The sequence below is a fragment of the Takifugu flavidus genome, chromosome 2 (assembly GCF_003711565.1).
Source record: "Takifugu flavidus isolate HTHZ2018 chromosome 2, ASM371156v2, whole genome shotgun sequence".
Taxonomy (NCBI): domain Eukaryota; kingdom Metazoa; phylum Chordata; class Actinopteri; order Tetraodontiformes; family Tetraodontidae; genus Takifugu; species Takifugu flavidus.
Genome location: NC_079521.1, coordinates 9,238,855 through 9,257,425, shown reverse-complemented (window position 1 = coordinate 9,257,425; position 18,571 = coordinate 9,238,855). Strand labels below are relative to the sequence as shown.

Below are 18,571 nucleotides of genomic sequence, written 5' to 3'. Positions count from 1 at the left end.
GAATCACAAACGAGGCTGAAAAGCTGAAATCTGTATTACGATTTATTCCAGACAAAAATTCAAACTCTACTATGACAAATCAAAATCACCTCAGTTCACTTCTTCACAAACTTTTTGCGGGCAGCGTTGGGATTCGCTCGCCTTCTGCCGCCCCCGCAGCGACCGTCTCTGATCTGCAGGTTGGCAGCTCGACTGTAGATGTCGTTCTCGCAGAAGGGCGACGCTCCGGCCACGTAGTCCGGGCTGAACACGTCCGTTTTCTGCCGTGCTTTATGGGAGAGTCTCTGCTGGGGGAAGCGCTGGTCCTCCACCAGGTGGGGGTTGTTACTGTGTTTTCCCCCATGGGGTAACGGCAACGAGTGCTGAAAGAACACGGCCACCGGCAAAAGTGCCCAAGTTAAAAACCTGAATCGTGTTGTTGGTTGTTATCTGGATGACACAAAAAGCTTCTGACTTGAAATTGAATCTGCGTGTGTGTGTGTGTGTGTGTCTCACCTTAAGACCCCTGGAGTTCAGCACTTTAGGATTTTTAGAGAAATGCATCTTAATGCTGCCGTCCTCGTTGAGCGTCACGGCGACTTTCTTCAGAGTTTGGTTTCCACAGTGAGGACAGAAAACTTTGTTCATGTTGGTGGTCGTCCTGATATAAAACACAGTTTCCATGTTGCAGCTGTGATTAACAGGATCTGCAGCAGCTCCAAGACATTAGCATGATGCTAAATGTTCACACAAGCTCATTAGCAAGCATCGGGCCATGACACTGTACTCACTTAAAGCAGGCATGACATCTAAGAATATAGTTCCTGGCCTGTTTAATGAGCATTCCGTTGAGAGACAAAACATGGAGCCCAATTTGGATCAGAACATTCTGGAACACAACAGACCAGCTGGTCAGTACATGAAGTAAATACTCATCGACGAACTGCGATTCGCGTCTCACCTGCATGGCGAAGTCTGTGGTCACACAGCCAACTTTAACGTCAGCAGGAGCCGTCCAGTCAGTAGAGTCCATCTTCACCTGTCCGATGTTACTGGGGGTGATCCAGCCACCTCCGTCATCGTCCTCATCACCTTCAGACTCAGGCTGGTTCTCTTTGTCCTCACCTTCTGGCCGGTCAAGCTGGGCGTTTGTGTCTGATTGGCCCTCTGATGTTGGGACGCCATCAACTTTTGGCAACTAAAGAGAAAAATGCCAGATAGCCAATCTGCGCTGGAGTCGTGTGACGTCTGGTTCTGACGGTCCAGATCTGCACCACCCTGTGGATTGGAATTTTTGAAAGTGGACATGTTCCAAACTGACCACTATCTCCAGCAGGTCGTCATCGATGGATGGCAGCGGCTCCCTCCAGAACAGGAAAGTGCTGAACTGGTCGGCGTCAGAAGACGCTGCCATTCCTGTGGATGATTCTGGATGTTTCTCTTGTTTTGTCGAGTTCAGATCCTCCACTGAATCCTGCGCGGGATGACGGGAGACAGACGATGCGTTCAAATAAAATGGGAAACTGAAGAATTGAATGTTCACACAGCCTGCAGCCAGAGGACTCACCAGTAAACTCAGGAGCTCACTGTCCAGCTTGGGCAGCGGATCTCTCCAGAACAGGAAGCTGCTAAACTCATCTGCATGAATCTCTTTCTGGGTCTGACCTGATCTGGTCACTGGTTCTACAGACTTCTGCGAGACACAAAAATCCTGGTCAGAACACATCTGACTGTGCAAACCAAAAGCAGCCTGAACCAGTTTTACCTTGGAGGGGAAGTGGAAACCTGCAACATTAACTGGAGTCTCCGGGTGGCGCTGAACGGTCCGAATATCAACCTGGATCAGGAAAGAGAATGCACTTAGAGCAGTGGTCTTCGACCCTGTCCTACAAGGTCCACAATCCAGCAGGGTGGATTAATAAGCATTCATTATCAATCTTGTAACGATGGTTATGGGTCAGTGTCAAACATTCAGCATAAATATCTTTGACTTTTTTGTTCAGAAATGGTGTTTCCCTACCTTCACTGCAGGTTCTGTCTTCAGGTGCTGCGAGCCTACGTTTTCCAGCTCCAGCTGGTAGGTCAGAGCCAGAACCTTGATGTCTGTGGCTGACAGACTCGGGTAGTCTCCGGTCTTCTTTGAGAACTCCGTCACTGAGAAACAGGTTAAATGTGACTCAGACACTGAACGACGGCTTCCAGATCTCCTCACAGGAGGGTGGAGTTCAGAACAGAAGACATCCACAAAAACATGATTTCTGTACAATCGGGTTTTCTTTTAGACGTTTCTGACATTCAGTGTACCGTAAGTGTGAATTATACTCAATGCAAAACAACCCTGGAGACTAAGTAGATGTTTCTGAAAGGTTCCTGTTCCTCAACACAGCGTTCCAGTCAGATTTCCTGGAATCTGATCTTGATCTGAGAAACTTGGGCAGAATGTTCTGGGTTTTTAGGGAGCAGTTACCCTTTCTGATGTGTTCAGGATGTGGTTCTTTGAAGTTCAGCTGGTATGGCAGGAAGGACAGACTCCTCCGGGTGGGTTTGTCTCTAATCTCGTCCACCACATCCTTCAGGGTGTAGATGTTCTTCCCAATGTCCTGCAGCACAACCCAAACTGTTTTCACTGTCAAGACTGACCCATCGTATCCATGACAGCAAAAAATTTCGTCAGGAAAAAAAAACCACCATCGTTGGTGTCAGGACAGATTTTTGGTTATGAAGAGATTTTAATGACTTCAATCAAGATGAAAGACTGTCACTTTATTACAACGGTAGACTGTCAACAAAAGACGATTCTACGTGTGAACAGTCAAAACTCACGAAATGCCTACAACAGTCTCCAAAATCTACTTACGAGACTGGTCTCAGAATAAAACAATATTCTAATTACTGCTACGAACAAAACTGAAGAATGATGTTGAGATGCAGTTACAGCAGGGCTGAGGGCCTCGACATCATCGGAAACCCTTTCTTAGCTTTGCTGAAGTTATCATCGCAGTGACACAACAGAATCCAATTTAAACATCGTATAAAAGCGTTAGTGAAATACGAACTGTTAAAATCTCACCTGTAGAGGAGCTTTCCTTAAAAACGCAGCAGCATCGGCCACAACATGTTCCACTAGGGTAGGCGCCATGTTGCCTCGAAGACGTAGTTCTTGATCGACCAATGAGACGAGCCAAAACCCTTCACGTGATATAGTGGGGCGTCTGCCACAACCCAAATGACCATGTCTGTCATCTACGGTCATTTAAGTTGTACTTGTGTGGTATTTAAGTTTTACCTACAAGTATTATACATATATTTCCTGTCTATTGCATTGTTGATTGTGTGATACGTTTTATTTGCGTTTAAAAAAGTAAAATATTAATGATTACAAATTATAATTTGCTATTTTTACAATATAAAAGTTGGTCAGAGGAACCTTTGAAAAGAATACTTTAATGTGAAGACAATACGACTCCACTGTTCGGAACAAACTAATTGTTTACTATGATTTGTATCTTTTTTTTTTGTTTGTAATAGAAATCGTGGCGATCGTGAACGTAGCTTAATCGTGATCACGTGATATTTGTTGACAGTAGATGAGAAAGGAAGATGGCGGCCCGGTGGAGCAGTGAAAATGTGGTGGTTGAATTTCGGGATGCGCAGGTATTAATGGATTATGCGCTGTTAAAACCCACATCTGTTTCAACTTTATTGTTGCTTAAACTGTTAATCGACGTAGTCAGCTTTACCTGGGATATCCATGGAGTCCAAAATATTTCTGACCTGAAGCGTTGTAAATACTCAGTTTAATGTATAGCAGCACAAGCTGTCAATAAAGGGTGAAAGAGTGGATCAATTCGCCCTCCGAATGAAGCCAACTCATGTAAACATGCTACCCTTACGCTTAGTTTTACTTTGACCCAAAAGTGATTTAAGCCTGAGAACCCAGTAATTTAAGACTTTGAGAAACCAGAGGTAAAATACATTTTACTATAAATTGGTCGTCCCCGGGGTAACGCATTTCTAATAGACCGAGAGTATTTTGTAATTGATACTTTTAAAAAAAGTTCTTGGAGCTCTCTCAGGGCTGCAATTTCAAAAGAACCAGGCTGCAATCTGACCGATCGCTGCAAAGTTTTAAGCCATAATAATGAAATGTTAATGTTTGTGTGTTTTCCAGGCCACTGCCATGTCAGTGGATTGCCTGGGCTCACATGCTGTGTTGTCCGGGTAAGCGCACCATCACTCTTCATACAAAAACACAGATTAATGTGTTAACCCAATAAAATGTGGCTACTGTGTATCTACTTACAGAAAGGTTCAACTCTGGATGCACTTCAGTTACAAAATAAATGCACCTAAATGCACATTGTTGTAAAAAAATCCTCCGGTCTGCCTCCCCATACAGGTAGACCGGGGGACGGTTACATGGTTGTTCCATAAAACATATTTGTTAATGATCAGCTTGCTAGGAGACAAAACAAACTGAGTAAGGTAGACAATTAGAGGCAATATTACCTAGTTAGTGCACCTCTTGTGGTTTCAGGCGGCGGTTCCTCTACATGGTAAATTTGGAGGCTCCGTCTGAACCTCAGAGGAAAATTGGCCGACAGAGTAAATGGGATGTGGGGACGGTCCAGTGGAACCGCCACAGGTCAGAGTCCCACATCTTCGCTGCCTCAGTGAGTTTTGCCGGGACTGAAAGCAAAAATACTGCAACAAAACAATCAGAACAGCATCTAACTGTGTGTGTGTGTGTGTGTGTGTGTGTGTGTGTGTGTGTGTGTGTGTGTGTGTGTTTAGAGTAACCAGAGGGTGGACCTGTACTCTTGGAGAAATGGGAATGGAGATGTTCACACCTCTCTGCAGGGACACACCCGTGTCATCAGGTAACACAGCCCCCCCCCATCCCATATGCGGTACATTCATGGACACGTGTTTCTTTTCCTTTCACAGAAAGAGAAAACAAAAAAAAGGCAAAAATGTGATGTGATGTGTTTTGTTGTCACTGCTTTTATAATGAAACACATGAAATTACATCATCAGAGTCAAAAGCAGTGATGGCTTTCTTTTTAAAACTTTGGGGTGATGCATTCATGGACAGGAGGTGATTTGTTTATTCTCAGTGACCTGGACTGGTCCTGGTTCGAGCCAGAGGTTCTGGTCACCAGCTCTGTGGACACCTACATCTACATCTGGGACACCAGGTGAAGATGAATGAATATCATGACGTCACATTTCCTGTGTACCACTTTATCACATTGGGTTTAGTCGAGATCATTTGATTGACAGTTTTTCAGTTCTGCACCTGAACGTGTCCTAATTTCTGATTCTGCAGAGACGCTCGGAAACCCACGGTGGCGCTGTCTGCCGTCGGTGAGCATTTAGAGGAAATCCTTACAGTCAGATGACTTGATCAGATCTTTTTCAGATAATGACCACTTTATTGTCATCGGCTGCCTTATTATTGTGTTTCCAGCTGGAGCATCACAGGTGAAGTGGAACAGGAAAAACCAGTACTTGCTGGCGTCCAGTCACGATGGGGACGTCCGGATCTGGGACAAAAGAGTGAGTGTTGAGCGATTATGTGTGTGTAATCCGAGTGTGCAAGTGTCCACTCTGTAAGAGTTGCTTTGTTTAGAAATCTAACACGGCTGTGGAGTACATGGCTGCTCACCTGTCAAAGATTCATGGCCTCGACTGGCACCCAGACAACGAGTTCATCCTCGCCACCTCGAGCCAGGACAACTCAGTGAGGGTGAGACTTACAGGCTAAGCACATCACCCAGTCAAATGTCAAGCATTTCATCACCCAGAATCAGGGACTGTTTCCCGTCTAATGAAGAAAGCTGATCCAGAATATGTCAAATGCAGAAAGTATTAGCGTCAAAGTCATCAGAAATTTCTCTCACAAGCAAACAACAGTGTCAGAAGGAAGACTAATTTAACAGGAAGAAACCTGGAGAAGGGCTGGGCTATGGAGGAACCTTCTTTAGGGTTGTTTAAAGGTCAACTGTTGACACTGTCTCCCGTCTCTGTGTTTAGTTCTGGGACTACCGGCAGCCCAGAAAGTATCTGAACATTCTATCCTGTCAGGTTCCAGTGTGGAAGGCCAGATACACGGTGAGTACCAGAGACCAGGTCAATCCTTCCTGATCTCTCCAGGAAAGTAATGCGTTCACTACAGAGTCACCCTGCACCATCAGGGAACCATCTAAACCTGATCCACTGATGCGGTCATTACGGTTGTCGTGTGTTTTCAGCCGTTCCCCAACGGACTGGTGACGGTCATGGTTCCTCAGCTGAGGAGAGAGAACAGTCTGTTGCTGTGGAGCACACTCGACCTGAACAGTCCCGTCCATGCTTTTGTTGGACATGATGACGTGGTGCTCGAGTTCCAGTGGAGACCACAGAAAGAAGGTGAGCACCCATCAGCCAGATCTTTCTGACAGCCATATTGAGGAGGACATTTTGTACTGTTTATGTAAACAAAAGACACAGTTTAATCACTCCTGTATTTCTTCTGATGTCAAACATGAATTGTTGATCCTGTAGGATCAAAGGATTACCAGCTGGTCACGTGGTCCAGAGACCAAACCCTGAGGATATGGAGGGTGGATCCTCAGCTGCAGAAGGTCAGTTCACAGCTTCACAGACCCAGAACCCTCTGGGCTTCACTGTGCTTTCATGTTGGTGTTGTTGTGCAGCTGTGCTCCAGTGACGGTGTCGAGGACCTGCTGGAGTCTCTCGCCATCGACTCGCCAAAGTCTCTGACGTATCAGGAGCCTGAAGGTCATCACAGAGTCGGGCCGGCGGCCGATCATCTGCAGGGTGAACCCGTGCTCCTCTCCGTCTCTTCTTCTGTCTCCCCTCTGTCTTCCCTCTCTTCTCTTTGAGTCTCCTGCCTCCTCTCTCTCTCTCTCTCTCTCACCGGTCTCATGTCTGTCTCACCTCCTTTCTCTCTGCCTTCCCTCTGTCTCCTTTATGTCTCACCTGTCTCCTCTCTTGTCTCACATGTCTCCCCTCAGATCTGGACTCGGTCCTGGGTTCGGGTCTTCCTCAGACTCTGCAGCAGGAGTTCTCTCTGGTTAACCTGCAGATCAGAAATGTTAATGTGGAGGTGAGGCCCCTTCTGGTGTGGTGTAACAGACAGGAAGTGACATCACCTATACACGTGTCATGTGATGCAGATGGATGCGGTGAACTGCAGCTGCGTGGTGTCAGCACATTTTGGCAGCCATCAGGTTCACTTGGTGGTGAAATTTCCGGCTCAGTATCCCAACAATGCTGCCCCCACGTTCCAGTTTGTCCCTCCCACGACCATCCCGTCTGCCATGAAGACCAAGATCCAGAAGGTGTCATCGTGTCAGATAGCATCACGTGACCGCTTTGCTCGTTTTTTTTCCCTAAAACTTGACTAACGTTGTTTCCTCCTCAGATTCTGACAGACACGTCTCTTCAGAAGGTGAAGCGGAACCAGAACTGCCTGGAGCCCTGCGTCCGACAGCTGGTTTCCTGTCTGGAGTCAGACATGGTGAGGTCACCACGCCACCATCATCCTCATCTTCACCTTGTTTCCTCCCTGCAGTTGTGTTTACTGGGTGTTTGCTTGTGTGTCAGATGCAGGAGGACGGTCCGGCATCCGGGGCCTTCATCCTGTCCAACCCCGTCACTCCCGCCCTGCAGGCCTTCCCTCGGGTCACCAACACGTACGGCTCATATCAGGTAACACAAACACAACAGTGCAACTGTTCCCAGTGGTGAAGAGGAAGAACTGGAAATTGCTTATTGATTTATTTACTGTGTATCAGGATGCCAACATCCCATTCCCTCGGACCTCCGGCGCCCGTTTCTGCGGCACTGGTTGTTTGGTCTACTTCACCCGGCCAATCACCATGCACCGCTCTGCCCCGCCCACTGAGCCCACTCCCAGGTAAGAACACTGGCAGCACGTTGGCTTCATCATTAATGTTCCTCTCTCAGAAGGTTGTTTTCACGCTTCATGGTTGGTATTTTAGACTCAGTCTGTCAGAACTCAAACGTCCCTGTCAGCATACTGGCATTTGTGCTCTTTCCTGTAAAATAAATCATCAAAGCTGTGTTCAATATTTGAACCTTGGGAAATGCACCCTACTGGTGTCTGTGGTGGACGTGTGAGACGTGTTTCCTGTTTGCTGATCACTGTGGCGTAAACGGCTTTTGTGACCCGGGATGTCTCTGGGTGTGTTTAGATCTTTGTCGGCACTCTCGGCCTATCACAGTGGAGTCCTCACACCGATGAAGATGCGTTCAGATTCTCAGAACACGCTGAGATTATACAGCAGCAGCCCGACCCGAGCAGACAAAGACACCGTCTCCATTTCATCATTCTATTATAAAGAAAGGGTGAGACACACACATTTGCAAGCCTTCCTCGGGTTAAAGTTATGTAAATATTTCCTCCCACCATCTGTTTGAAACTGATCCACTGTCAGAAATGTTCACGTTCACCTTCCCAACTTCAAGGTCCTGAAACTTTGGGGATTACGACCCCGACCAAAACAGGATCCAATGCCGCCCTGGAAAATCCTTTCAAGCATGTTGAATTTCTAACATGAACTCTGACACTAACCATAACCAAATCCCTCAACCAGAGAACTTTGATGGACACAACACCTGTTTTTCCTTGAGAGGATGATAACAGCGTTGCTCTGAAAGCAGTGACGCTGTAGCGGGAGCTGCATCAAGAAAACACGATCAGACACAAACTGTACATGGAATCAACAGCTAATAATTTAGCTTCCATTCTCACTCAAGTACAGTACACTGTTAAGGAATTGCAACATTTTTTATTAGGCTGACACGCTGTTCTGTTTGAAGCTCCGCCTCCTTCATAATTGACAGTCCTGGTGACTGAGCCTATGTGCAGTTCAGGGGGACTGGGAATTACGAGTGCTACACCTGTAGTGACTGACTTAGTCTCTCTACCTTCTTCCTGACGGGCTGTTGTTTCTTCTTGTTTTTTTTTTTTGTCTCTTTCTGGCCATTTACCTGCACTGATGCGCGCCACACCCACTTCCTTTTTTCCTCCAATCAGAAACTCCCAATGTCTGCCTCACGGCGCTGGTCTGTCCAAACTCTTCATGATTGGCCGGTACTGAGCTCCGCCCGCCTCTCTTCTCTCCTGGCTCTTTTTCCTCTCCTCTCCTGTCCTGTCCTTTGCTTGTATTTGACAGCCTTGTGACTAACAGCTTAACATTAATTGTGTGTTTTGAATTTGAACGTCAACAAGACAGAATGATGCACGTTTGTTTCCTCAAACTTGACTCACAGGTTCAGTTTTATAAGAGTTGAATCACACAGGTTCACAGCAACGGTGGTTTGGAACTTTTGTTATCAGCACTGTTGCTTTGTTTGCTTTTATGTTAATGTTTTGGTTACGATCCTTGCTCACAACAGTCACATACACAACAGTGGTGTTCACGCTTCACTCTCACCTTTTCCAGTCTCTCAGCTATGCTAGGCTAACTAGCTCCTGACAGAGATGAAGCTCCAAATGTTCCTTTACTGTTAGCTTCGCAGAACCTGTTTAGTTGAACAACATCAAATTCTGAACACAAATCTGAGTTTCTCACGCACTAAAACTTTTAATTAACAACTCCGGGTAAGTTTCTGTAACCAGCAGCGCTGACCTGTTAACAGCTGTGATGTAATTTGTTTAATTGCCTCTCTGAGTCGGCTGTATTCACACTGTCAGACTAATTATGTCCGTCATCAGTAGATCCGAACAGGAGTATTCGACGTCCCCAATGCTAGAAAATGATCATGGACTTGCGGTGCGAGCTGTCTCCACCACTTTTAATCAGGTGGTGCTTTGTCCTCTCCGCCTGCCCTTCTCTCTTCCTTCCATCTGTCTGTCTGTCTGTCTGTCTGTCAGAAATCCCGCCGCTTTAAGACAAAGCGAGAAGGGACGGACTACAGCAACCGACCCATCAAACTAGCTGGGAAAGTCATCATCCAAGACATCTCCTGTCTGCTACCCGTCCACAAAGTCCTGGGAGAGAATTACATGTGAGACACCAACACCTCAGACACAAACCTCACGATTCCGAAATACCGACCACGTTCTGCCTATACAGATGTCGAGTTGTTTAAGTTGAAGTAGTGCAAAAGTTCTAAATTAAGCAGGATTGTCCTCACCACAACCCAACCTGTGATTGCATCCCGGCTTGTGTTTCTGTCAGCCTCAACATGAATGACATCCAGGACACCTGTCAGAAGAACGCAGCAGCGGCGCTCGCTGTAGGACGCAGAGACGTCGCCAAGGTTTGTGGTTACCTCACATCAGCGTAGACATTCTGTGTGTCCTGCAGACGTCCTTGGTAAGAGCGCAGCCAGTTCCTACAGTCGCGTCCGGTGCTGTGAGACATCTGCTGTCATCTGCTGAGTTAAACTGGGTGTGTGTGCTGAAATCTGGATATAACAACTTATGGCAGCTGTGTGTGTGTGTGTGTGTGTGTGTGTGTGTGTGTGTGTGTGTGTGTGTGCGTGTGTGTGTGTGTGTGTGTGTTTAGGTTTGGGCCCTGGCCTCTGCAGCCACCTGTCAGGACCTGAGTCCAGACTCAGACCCAGACATAGAGACCCCCTGGGCCAGACACCCGTTTGGGCGCCACCTGCTGGAGACCCTGTGAGTGTCTGACTCCTCCCCCTTCTTCAGGTGGAGCAGAATCACGTGACTGACTGACGTGATTTCTCTTCATGCTCTCCACAGTTTGGATCACTACAGCCACATAAGTGACGTCCAGACTCTGGCAATGCTGTGTAGCGTGTTTCGAGCTCAGGCTCCTCCCCCTGACGGATACCCTCCCTACGGGCTTCAACCCTCCCGTTCATCCATTGTCCCACCACAACGCTCCAGATATGTGAGTGCTTTGTTTGAACCACAGATGTACCGTGTGTTTAAAGGCTCAACCTGCTTATTCAGGTTTGGTTTTACATTTGATTTAATCCTGTAAAGGATTATGATTGACGGTTAAACTGAGGGATTGTTGTTTAGCGAGCTTCTTTGTGGGCGGGGCCAGATAAAAAGCCGATGGCAGCACTGGTCTTTGAGATAAAAATGGCACTACAGAAACTGATGTAACTTTACTGGGTGTTGTTTTAGCCCAGCTTCACGTCCAGCTCAGTTACCTCGGGCTCGTGCTCCAGCACCTCTGACTCTGTCACCATGACGACATGGAACATGGGTAAGACTCCAAAGCACCGCGCCCGGGCTGCCTGTTGCACTGCAGCCTGTCTTCTAGCCGTCCAATGTTTTCTTGTTTTACAGGACGAGAATCTGACCACAACAACCCTTGGGGAGAATCCTCCCCGGACGACTATCGCTATGGCAACCAGGGTTACCCAGATCCACGGGACCGAGAGCGAGAGCAGCACGACATGAACAAGAGGTGAGAACTGAGGGGTGATGTGTCTTCATGAGCAGATGTGTGATGCCCCATCCTCACTGCAGGCTGCTGGATCCCACCAACATGTTGCAGTTCGACGACTTTAAGAAGTGTTACGGGGAGATTCTGTATCGCTGGGGCCTGAGGGAGAAGAGGGCCGACGTCCTGAAGTTTGCCTCCTGCGCTCCAGAGCCTCACAAAGGAATCGGTATGTTCACGGTGCTCACAGTTGTCACCTGGGTCGTCCAGCAGGGGTTGGTTGGGGGTTGTTCCAGACTCCTCGAGAAGCTACGATTTTTCTGCATTGGCCACGCCCACTCCGAATGTCTGACCAATCACCTCATTGTTAATTCTGCCTGGATAAAGTGCCCAGAACAAACTGAGCTTATTTGAATTCCGGCAGACGCGGGGGAGCATGATTGAAGGCCCAGAGTTCTGAGTAGAGTTAAGAGTCTCATTTATCTTCCGTGTGTCTGTCGCACCTCCTCAGAGTTTGGAGTTTACTGTTGTCACTGTCGCAGCCAAGCTCGAGGGACGCAGTGCGCCGTCTGTAAACATCTGACCTTCCAGTGCGCCATCTGTCATGTGGCTGTTCGGGGATCGTCCAACTTCTGCCTGAGCTGTGGTCACGGCGGGCACACCAGTCATATGATGGACTGGTTCCGCCGGCAGGATGAGTGTCCGGCTGGATGTGGCTGCCACTGTCTGTTACAGAGCACCTTCTGAAGCAACAAGCACGACCCAGCTGACCCTGAAAGGGGAAATCCTTTTGCAGGGAGTAGCGTGGAGAGGAGTAACTACCAGAAACAGTTGGTGATGTCATCGCTTAGCCACACCCCCACTGAGGATAAACCACACCCACTAACTGGACTCATGTGGTCACACGACTGTGGTCACAGTTTCTGAATAGAAAGACGATTGGACCCACACATAAAGGTCTCCCACTTCACCCGGATTCTGACACTATTTTTCCTAAGAATTTTTTAGTTTTGAGCACAAAAACTTTTTTTTTTGTCACATTCATTGTCTTAGTTCTTTTGGGTTGTGGGAAGTTCCCACATTTTCTGAATTTTGAGGAGAGTTTTGTTTTCCTCAGTTTAAAAATGAAATTGGTGCCTTTAAAGATTATCACGTGCGGCCCCGATCATCCTGTCTGCTCATCTGAGAGGAATGTTTGTCAGTTGTACTTTCTGTAAAATAGGAAATTATAAAGATTTGCCTTTGAGTAAACCACTTTATCTGCTGTTGTTTCAAGGCTTTATAGGTTAAATCAAACACACATGTATTGTGGGAACACGACAGTGCTGGTGGTGCGTTCAGGGACACCTGCTTACTTTCCCTTAACTCTATCCCGATATTCCACACTAACAAGGATGACAAAGGGAATCATGTTTTATTGTTTAACACAGAGCTGCAGCGTAACGTTTACATGTACAGATGATGACATCCTGTGGTCGTCCTCACAGAGGACACACTTCCTGCATCCCCACCATCAGCGATGCGATCGCACATTTTTCATTCTAAAGACAAAAGACAAAGAACAAGTTTCACGGATTCTGTCACACGAGTTTAGACAGACGGCATCAGATTAGAGACCCATTGAAGACTATACCATGAGAAAAACTTCCCCATGATGCATCTAACTCACGTTTAATCTGAATGATTCAGACACAATTTGACCTCTGACCTCTTGAGCAGCTCCAGTGTGGTAATGGCTTCATCTTCCCCACCGTCCTCATCCTCCCCACTGCTGCTGGACTCCTCTTTCCTGCTCTTCTTCTTCTGCTCCTTTTCTCTATGTCGGTGCTTCTTCTCTTTCTTCTTCTGTAAAATCAATTACAGTGTCAACTATACACAGAAGCACCAAGCAGAAGAACCTCTGGCAACAGTTTTAACCTTCTCCTTCTTGTGTTTGTGCTGCTTTTTACTCTTGCTTTTCTTCTCCTTCTTCCTGAGCATCTTCTCCGGTGGTGGGAAGCAGACAGAAGAGGTTCTACTTCCTGCTGTCAACATCAAAAGAATTATTTAAACTCGTGTGTGAGGAGTCATGTCGCGATTGTGTTTCCTCTTCCCGAACTGACCCGTCTGACTGGATGGGGGAGGCAACGTTGGCGGCAGCCTGGGACCGAACACCTCCTGATCCTGGTCCGGTGCTGAGCTCTGTGATGGAACGGCAGCTTCAAGAGGAAAAGTGTCAGAGAGGAAATATGTCATTCACACCCTAAATACAGTCTGCATTAAACCAAAAAACACAGGACAAAGTTAAAAAGGGACCCAAAGACAGAGTTAAACCCAAAGACTCTACTCTGATGATGATATTTTGGTGTATTTTACAATATTTCCTCGCATTTTAATGATTGAAAGACATTAAAACTCTGAAGAGACTGTTCTCACCCGTTTGCTGGCTGGAGCTGATGGAGGAGGTTGTGATGGAAGAGCTTATAGTGGAGGAGGGGACAGAGGTGGTAATGACAAATAGGTCTGATGGCTCCTCCTTTATGGCATGCTCATCGTCGCTTTCTGCTTCTGATGAGGAGGATTTCTCCTCGGAGGAGTCAGAGAAAATGGCCTTGAAGAGATCCATGGGAGGTCTGGTCTCCTCCTCCTCCTCTACTTCTTCCTCCTCCTCATTCTTGTCATCAGTGTTCTTCACCTGGGTAAATAAAATGGGAGATGTTGAGACTCCTGCTCTCCAGAGGCTCACCCTGCAGACCATCCTGAAGCTCCACCTCTGCTTTGCTGGAGCTGGCGGCGGTAGGTGGCGTTTGGGTGGAGCTTTGTTGCCGTGCAGCACTGATCAGCTCATTCAGAGTGTCCTCCTTCTTCTGCTGGTCTGAAACATCCCACCGTGATTTCTTCGCAACCTCTGAACAGGAGAGAGGAAGATGTGAGGTGAGCTCATGGCGCCCCCTGCCTGCAGCGATGGGGAGAACTCACCTGGAGGCTCTCTGCTCTCCGTCACCGTCAGAAAGTTAAAAACCGAAAACTTGTCTCTCTTCACCTTTGGCAGACCCACAAAACCAGACCTGTCACCATGAAAGCACAATGAAAGGACTTCCGGGTCAACATTCCAACAGACCATCATTCCAGAGATTTTGAGTGTGTGTTTGATTTGTTGTATGCATTAGATGTGTGCGTATTACCCGGGGTAAGGCTCAGGCACATTAAAGCGTTTGCAGAGCAGTTTATCAGGATGCCACTCAAACGTCTCTCTCGTCATTTTTCCAAACATCTTCATCTCCACCGCAGATTGTTTGTCATCTACATCGCCCTGACAACAAAGACACAGACCTGGAATCCGCTGTTCCCAGTTCACTTGTACGCACACCCCTGTTTAATCTCTCCACATGAAAACAGCAGAAGGTATCAGTGATTCCTAATCTAAGGCGTTGCCCAGGTGCATTGTGGGAAATGTAGGAACTGGTGACAGTAGACCAGAACCCAGTGACCTCCTGGTGACTCCATACCTCCTGGTCTCGGTTGACCTCCACGTTGTCCTCATCCTCCTGGTCTTTGGCTCTGGTGAAACGAGAGGAGAGGGAAGACGTGCTGGGTCTGTACAGGATGGAGGCTCGAACAAACTCCTCCTGCTCTCTGCCGCGCTCCCACTCTGTCATGGCCGGGTCCAGACTTTGCTCCAGAGCATCTTTGGCAGGAGAAGACACGGGTTATGCATACATCAGGTTAAGCACAAGGCTAGTGGGCAGCAATAATCCTTCAGCCAATTCAGCAACATGGACCTCTCTGAGCACCTCGGCTCTCAATGAGAAGTTTGATTACAAAAATCCCAAAAAATGGAACCACAAAGTCGTTCTTTAGAAGGAAGTTCTCGTGTCAACTGAAAGTCCCAGATCAGCGTGAAACAAACATGAGTCAGGTTCTGCTAAATGGTTGAACGTCTGGACCTCAGTAAGTCCACAATGACAACTGCTCAGTTTGAACTCACATCTGATGACCATAACTCTCTGGTTGCTAATGCCTGCTGACCAGAACCAGCTGAGCAGTCAGAGATTAAACAGGAGTCAGGCTGGTGTCAGGTCTCATATCTACTAGAACAGTCTGGGTTCACTCACATCGGCTCGGGTTCTTATTAAAAATGACGTTAGCAAGAAAGTTTGATGAAGATGAGGAACAGACAATGAGGTTCCCACGAGTGCATATGAAGCAGGTTTCTTCTCTGGCCTGTGTACTCCAGCAGTCTGTTTCATGGTTAGCAGAGCAAGAAATACTGAGGGAATGTGAACCTGTGACCCGGACCGTCTTACCTTTGTCTCCCTGTTTCAGGCGGGTCAGGTACATATCATAACGAGCCTGTTTGCTTGAGTTCTTCTCGAATGGTCGAAACGTCTGTGAGGAGGTCTGGATGCCTTTCCAGGCTGCCAGCGCCTCCTGCTGGAGGCCAGAGGAGACTGACCCACCTACAACGGGTGGCACAGCCTGCATAGATGCATTCTGGGATGCTTGTGTGGAGGGACCGCGGATGCTGAGGATTCGTTCTCTGTCTTTGGGTCTCAGGAGCTCCATTACTGAGACAGGACCTGGTTTATATTCAGGATTCAAACAGGAAGAACATTTATTGTTTCGGACTATAGTGAATGAGAAAATGGGATATTTCATAGATGTGAACCACTGCCTCCACCTTTCAGAGTGTCTTCTCCCAGCAGCATTCCTCTCTGACCGGCACCCAGCTGGTGCCGCCCCCCCACCGGCTGCGGATCTTCTTTGACCATGTGTCCCTTTGAAGTGCGGAGGGCCTCAGCCAGCACTGGACTCACCCCTGTAAGGCTCAAGAGCTGGACAGAGGGATTTGTCCGGCGAACCGGACGATAGTTTCTGGGCAGAGCGGGCGGAGGAAAAATCTGGAGACATTAAAACCAACAACACACACTTAAAACAATAAGTCGTAAATATTGGAGGATCATGAGGACACATTCAGAGTAGAAACAATACACAAATCCTCTTTTTCTTTCCTCAGTAATTCTGTCACAAACATCACGACCATGGTCCTGTTACTCTCTGCCTTTTATAAAAACCAGAACCAACAACAGCCACGTTGGCTACGATGCCGGCCAAAGCTCACCACTTTCTCTTCCGGTGGCCTCTGGGTCAGAGTGAAGCCCTCCAGGATCTTTCCCAAGTACGAGCTGTCTCTGCATTTCCCTGTGAACATGACAGCAACAGTTCAACAGAAGCAAACATCAGCCTCTCAAGCTTTCTGGGCACTTCCATCATACCCCTGCTCTGGCTGTACTGCTGCGGAGCCGTCCAGCCGTATAATCCATCACCGGGCTCCTCCCCTCCGATGACGGTGTCGTATCTGGACATGGAGTCTCTGTGGTAAACCTCTTCATCGTCATCATCTTCAAGAGCGCCCAGTCCAAATGCCTGCGGTCAGATGGTTTTGTTCCGTGAGCTGATATTTATTCATATTTATTAAGAAGTCCCACCTGTCCGGCCACGCCTCCTCGCCGCGGGACTCTGGTTGCATCTCCAAACAGCAAACTACTGCTCTGGGACTGCGGGTTGAACAGGTCGATGTGTTCTGACCCCCCCCGACTGTGCAGGGCCAGGCCTGGGTCCAGACCGCGATACCCCAGGCCCTGAACTCCCTCCTTGGGGTTGAAGTTCATTGGAGTCACATCCTTCGGGGCAAAGGTCACATTTTCTGGAGCAAACTCTTCCTCATCTTCAACCTTCCAGAGAGAGACGATAAAACAGGTGTCTCAACAGCGCTGCCGGCGTTACGTACAGTCAGTTTGTGAACCATCAGAGCGGTAACAACAGGTTAACTCACCTCAGAGTCCTCCGATCCAGGGGGCAGCAGACAGCCATGAACTTTGCTACCTCCACCTTTCAGGACAATTTCAGCAGCATTTCAGCTCAGGATCACATAAAAATTCAGAGATTTATTTTAGACTAGCTAAAAGCACGGAACACACACCAGGCCTGCGCTGGCGGGCTCTCCTCTTCACACGAGGCCCGACACCCTGACCCTCCTTCCAACCCATCTTCCTCAGCAGCTCCACCCCGATGGACGACCTGACGTGTTTGATTGATTCAAAAATAATTCATTCGTTATTCCCTTTGTTGTTTTACTTGTGTTTGAGAGAGCCTTTTTGTCATCACTGTGAGGGCCTGAACACAATCTACCAGCATGTTGTGAGAACACTAGTGTTCGACAGCTGGATGAGGGTGAGTGGGGCAGAGGTGGATACCTGGCTGGTGTAATGAGCTCCTCCAGGAGGAGGTCACCAGGGATGAGGGCTGCCTGAGCACTAACGGCTCTGGCCTTCTCTTGAACCACATCTCTGTTACCAGATGAGAACTCCTGACTGGTGGTGATCCCTCTGGGTGCTATTCCATGCTCACCAAAGTCCTAACAAACAAAGAATTCATTTGAGTACTAAAGACACGGGAATCCAGAATAGACTGGAGAACTTCTACCAGAAGCAAAACTGCTCCTTTCATGATTCCAGGCTGCTAAAGTACATTCCCATGTTACCTCCTCGTCCATGAAGTCTTCCGGTCGTGCAGGACGCGCCTCCGCCTTCTGCTGCCGCGAAGACACGAACGTTGATGGTGTCCATCCTGAAGGACAGACATCGCTGTGATTTCAAGGCCACATCAGCTCATGCAGGTTGTGGACCCAGCGGTTCTTCTCTTGTCTCACTCACCCTCTTTGCTGCCAACAGTGTTGAAATACCCAGCTGAGAACCCTCCGGTGAAGGCTCCGTGGAACCTCTGGTATCGTCCCTTCTCATCCTTCACCGTCTGTTCGTGAAGTGGAATAGGCTTCTTCAGTGGCTCATCTACGACACACACCATGTCTCATAAACACACAATACAGTGTTTCCTGTATTTGTACCTGAAAGATGGCAGATATCTGACAGAAGTGTTTGACCAAGCTAACAACTCGAGCTTTGCTTAGCTCACAGCCGTTAGCTTACGCGCAAATTGCGCATCACGTAACAGTCGGAACCTGATTAAGAGCAAATGAAAAAGGTTAAAAGTCCTGATATGCGTCCCAACCTTCTTCTAAAGGTTCCAGGGGAGTCCCATAACTCACAAAATCCTCTTCAGTCCCACCGTTGGACGCCATTTTTCACAACTACGGGAAGCGGAAAAGATCAAACCTCGACGAGCCCCCGGAAGAAGCGAAGGGTTTATTGGTGTGT

At 47.8% G+C, this 18,571-nt stretch overlaps 3 protein-coding genes across 5 annotated transcripts; 1 reads left to right on the top strand and 2 right to left on the bottom strand.

The window, feature by feature from the left end:
* Positions 1–24: 24 nt before the first annotated feature.
* On the bottom strand, positions 25–3,204 carry nob1 (NIN1 (RPN12) binding protein 1 homolog). Its single transcript, XM_057023680.1, has 10 exons — positions 3,050–3,204; positions 2,447–2,579; positions 2,000–2,133; positions 1,745–1,816; positions 1,547–1,672; positions 1,301–1,453; positions 941–1,177; positions 771–868; positions 496–640; positions 25–362 (listed from the first exon to the last, which is right to left on the bottom strand). Exons 1-10 carry the CDS (start codon positions 3,116–3,118, stop codon positions 96–98), a joined length of 1,434 nt encoding a protein of 477 aa, XP_056879660.1. The 5' UTR covers positions 3,119–3,204; the 3' UTR covers positions 25–95.
* A 64-nt stretch (positions 3,205–3,268) lies between these two features.
* wdr59 (WD repeat domain 59) lies at positions 3,269–12,639 on the top strand. 2 transcript variants are annotated; one of them, XM_057023510.1, is made up of 27 exons: positions 3,269–3,633; positions 4,151–4,200; positions 4,517–4,652; positions 4,774–4,859; positions 5,097–5,177; positions 5,309–5,346; positions 5,450–5,538; positions 5,612–5,728; positions 6,016–6,093; positions 6,234–6,390; positions 6,526–6,605; positions 6,678–6,801; positions 6,999–7,090; positions 7,161–7,325; positions 7,409–7,504; positions 7,591–7,695; positions 7,782–7,903; positions 8,202–8,355; positions 9,047–9,103; positions 9,887–10,020; positions 10,194–10,275; positions 10,524–10,636; positions 10,721–10,871; positions 11,114–11,195; positions 11,279–11,399; positions 11,462–11,604; positions 11,887–12,639. In XM_057023510.1, the coding sequence occupies exons 1-27, from the start codon at positions 3,580–3,582 to the stop codon at positions 12,120–12,122; spliced, it is 2,943 nt and encodes a 980-aa protein (XP_056879490.1). In that variant the 5' UTR covers positions 3,269–3,579; the 3' UTR covers positions 12,123–12,639. The 2 variants fall into 2 exon arrangements, with proteins under 2 accessions (XP_056879490.1, XP_056879493.1); XM_057023513.1 differs by lacking the exon at positions 9,047–9,103.
* Positions 12,640–12,770: 131 nt separating this feature from the next.
* gpatch1 (G patch domain containing 1) lies at positions 12,771–18,571 on the bottom strand. 2 transcript variants are annotated; one of them, XM_057023551.1, is made up of 20 exons: positions 18,426–18,571; positions 18,071–18,205; positions 17,899–17,984; positions 17,612–17,772; positions 17,338–17,435; positions 17,191–17,246; positions 16,844–17,089; positions 16,631–16,781; positions 16,477–16,556; positions 16,036–16,255; positions 15,662–15,934; positions 14,864–15,042; positions 14,540–14,667; positions 14,334–14,422; positions 14,126–14,262; positions 13,791–14,049; positions 13,478–13,573; positions 13,293–13,399; positions 13,084–13,220; positions 12,771–12,916 (listed from the first exon to the last, which is right to left on the bottom strand). In XM_057023551.1, exons 1-20 carry the CDS (start codon positions 18,493–18,495, stop codon positions 12,889–12,891), a joined length of 2,736 nt encoding a protein of 911 aa, XP_056879531.1. In that variant the 5' UTR covers positions 18,496–18,571; the 3' UTR covers positions 12,771–12,888. The 2 variants fall into 2 exon arrangements, with proteins under 2 accessions (XP_056879531.1, XP_056879538.1); XM_057023558.1 differs by having other exon boundaries at positions 13,293–13,396.

What these genes read in the sequence shown, in the direction of transcription:
- nob1 (XM_057023680.1), bottom strand. Translation starts at nt 3,118, where the DNA reads ATGGCGCCTACCCTAGTGGAACATGTTGTGGCCGATGCTGCTGCGTTT. An exon ending in GTTTCCACTTCCCCTCCAAG is followed by an intron (nt 1,673 to 1,744) that starts GTAAAACTGGTT and finishes TGTGTCTCGCAG; the next exon opens with AAGTCTGTAGAACCAGTGAC. An exon ending in GTGAGCTCCTGAGTTTACTG is followed by an intron (nt 1,454 to 1,546) that starts GTGAGTCCTCTG and finishes CATCCCGCGCAG; the next exon opens with GATTCAGTGGAGGATCTGAA.
- wdr59 (XM_057023510.1), top strand. Translation starts at nt 3,580, where the DNA reads ATGGCGGCCCGGTGGAGCAGTGAAAATGTGGTGGTTGAATTTCGGGAT. An exon ending in TCCGGATCTGGGACAAAAGA is followed by an intron (nt 5,539 to 5,611) that starts GTGAGTGTTGAG and finishes TGCTTTGTTTAG; the next exon opens with AAATCTAACACGGCTGTGGA. An exon ending in TGAAGACCAAGATCCAGAAG is followed by an intron (nt 7,326 to 7,408) that starts GTGTCATCGTGT and finishes TTTCCTCCTCAG; the next exon opens with ATTCTGACAGACACGTCTCT.
- gpatch1 (XM_057023551.1), bottom strand. Translation starts at nt 18,495, where the DNA reads ATGGCGTCCAACGGTGGGACTGAAGAGGATTTTGTGAGTTATGGGACT. An exon ending in GAGCTCATTACACCAGCCAG is followed by an intron (nt 17,436 to 17,611) that starts GTATCCACCTCT and finishes CAAACACGTCAG; the next exon opens with GTCGTCCATCGGGGTGGAGC. An exon ending in GTGCCTGAGCCTTACCCCGG is followed by an intron (nt 14,423 to 14,539) that starts GTAATACGCACA and finishes TCATGGTGACAG; the next exon opens with GTCTGGTTTTGTGGGTCTGC.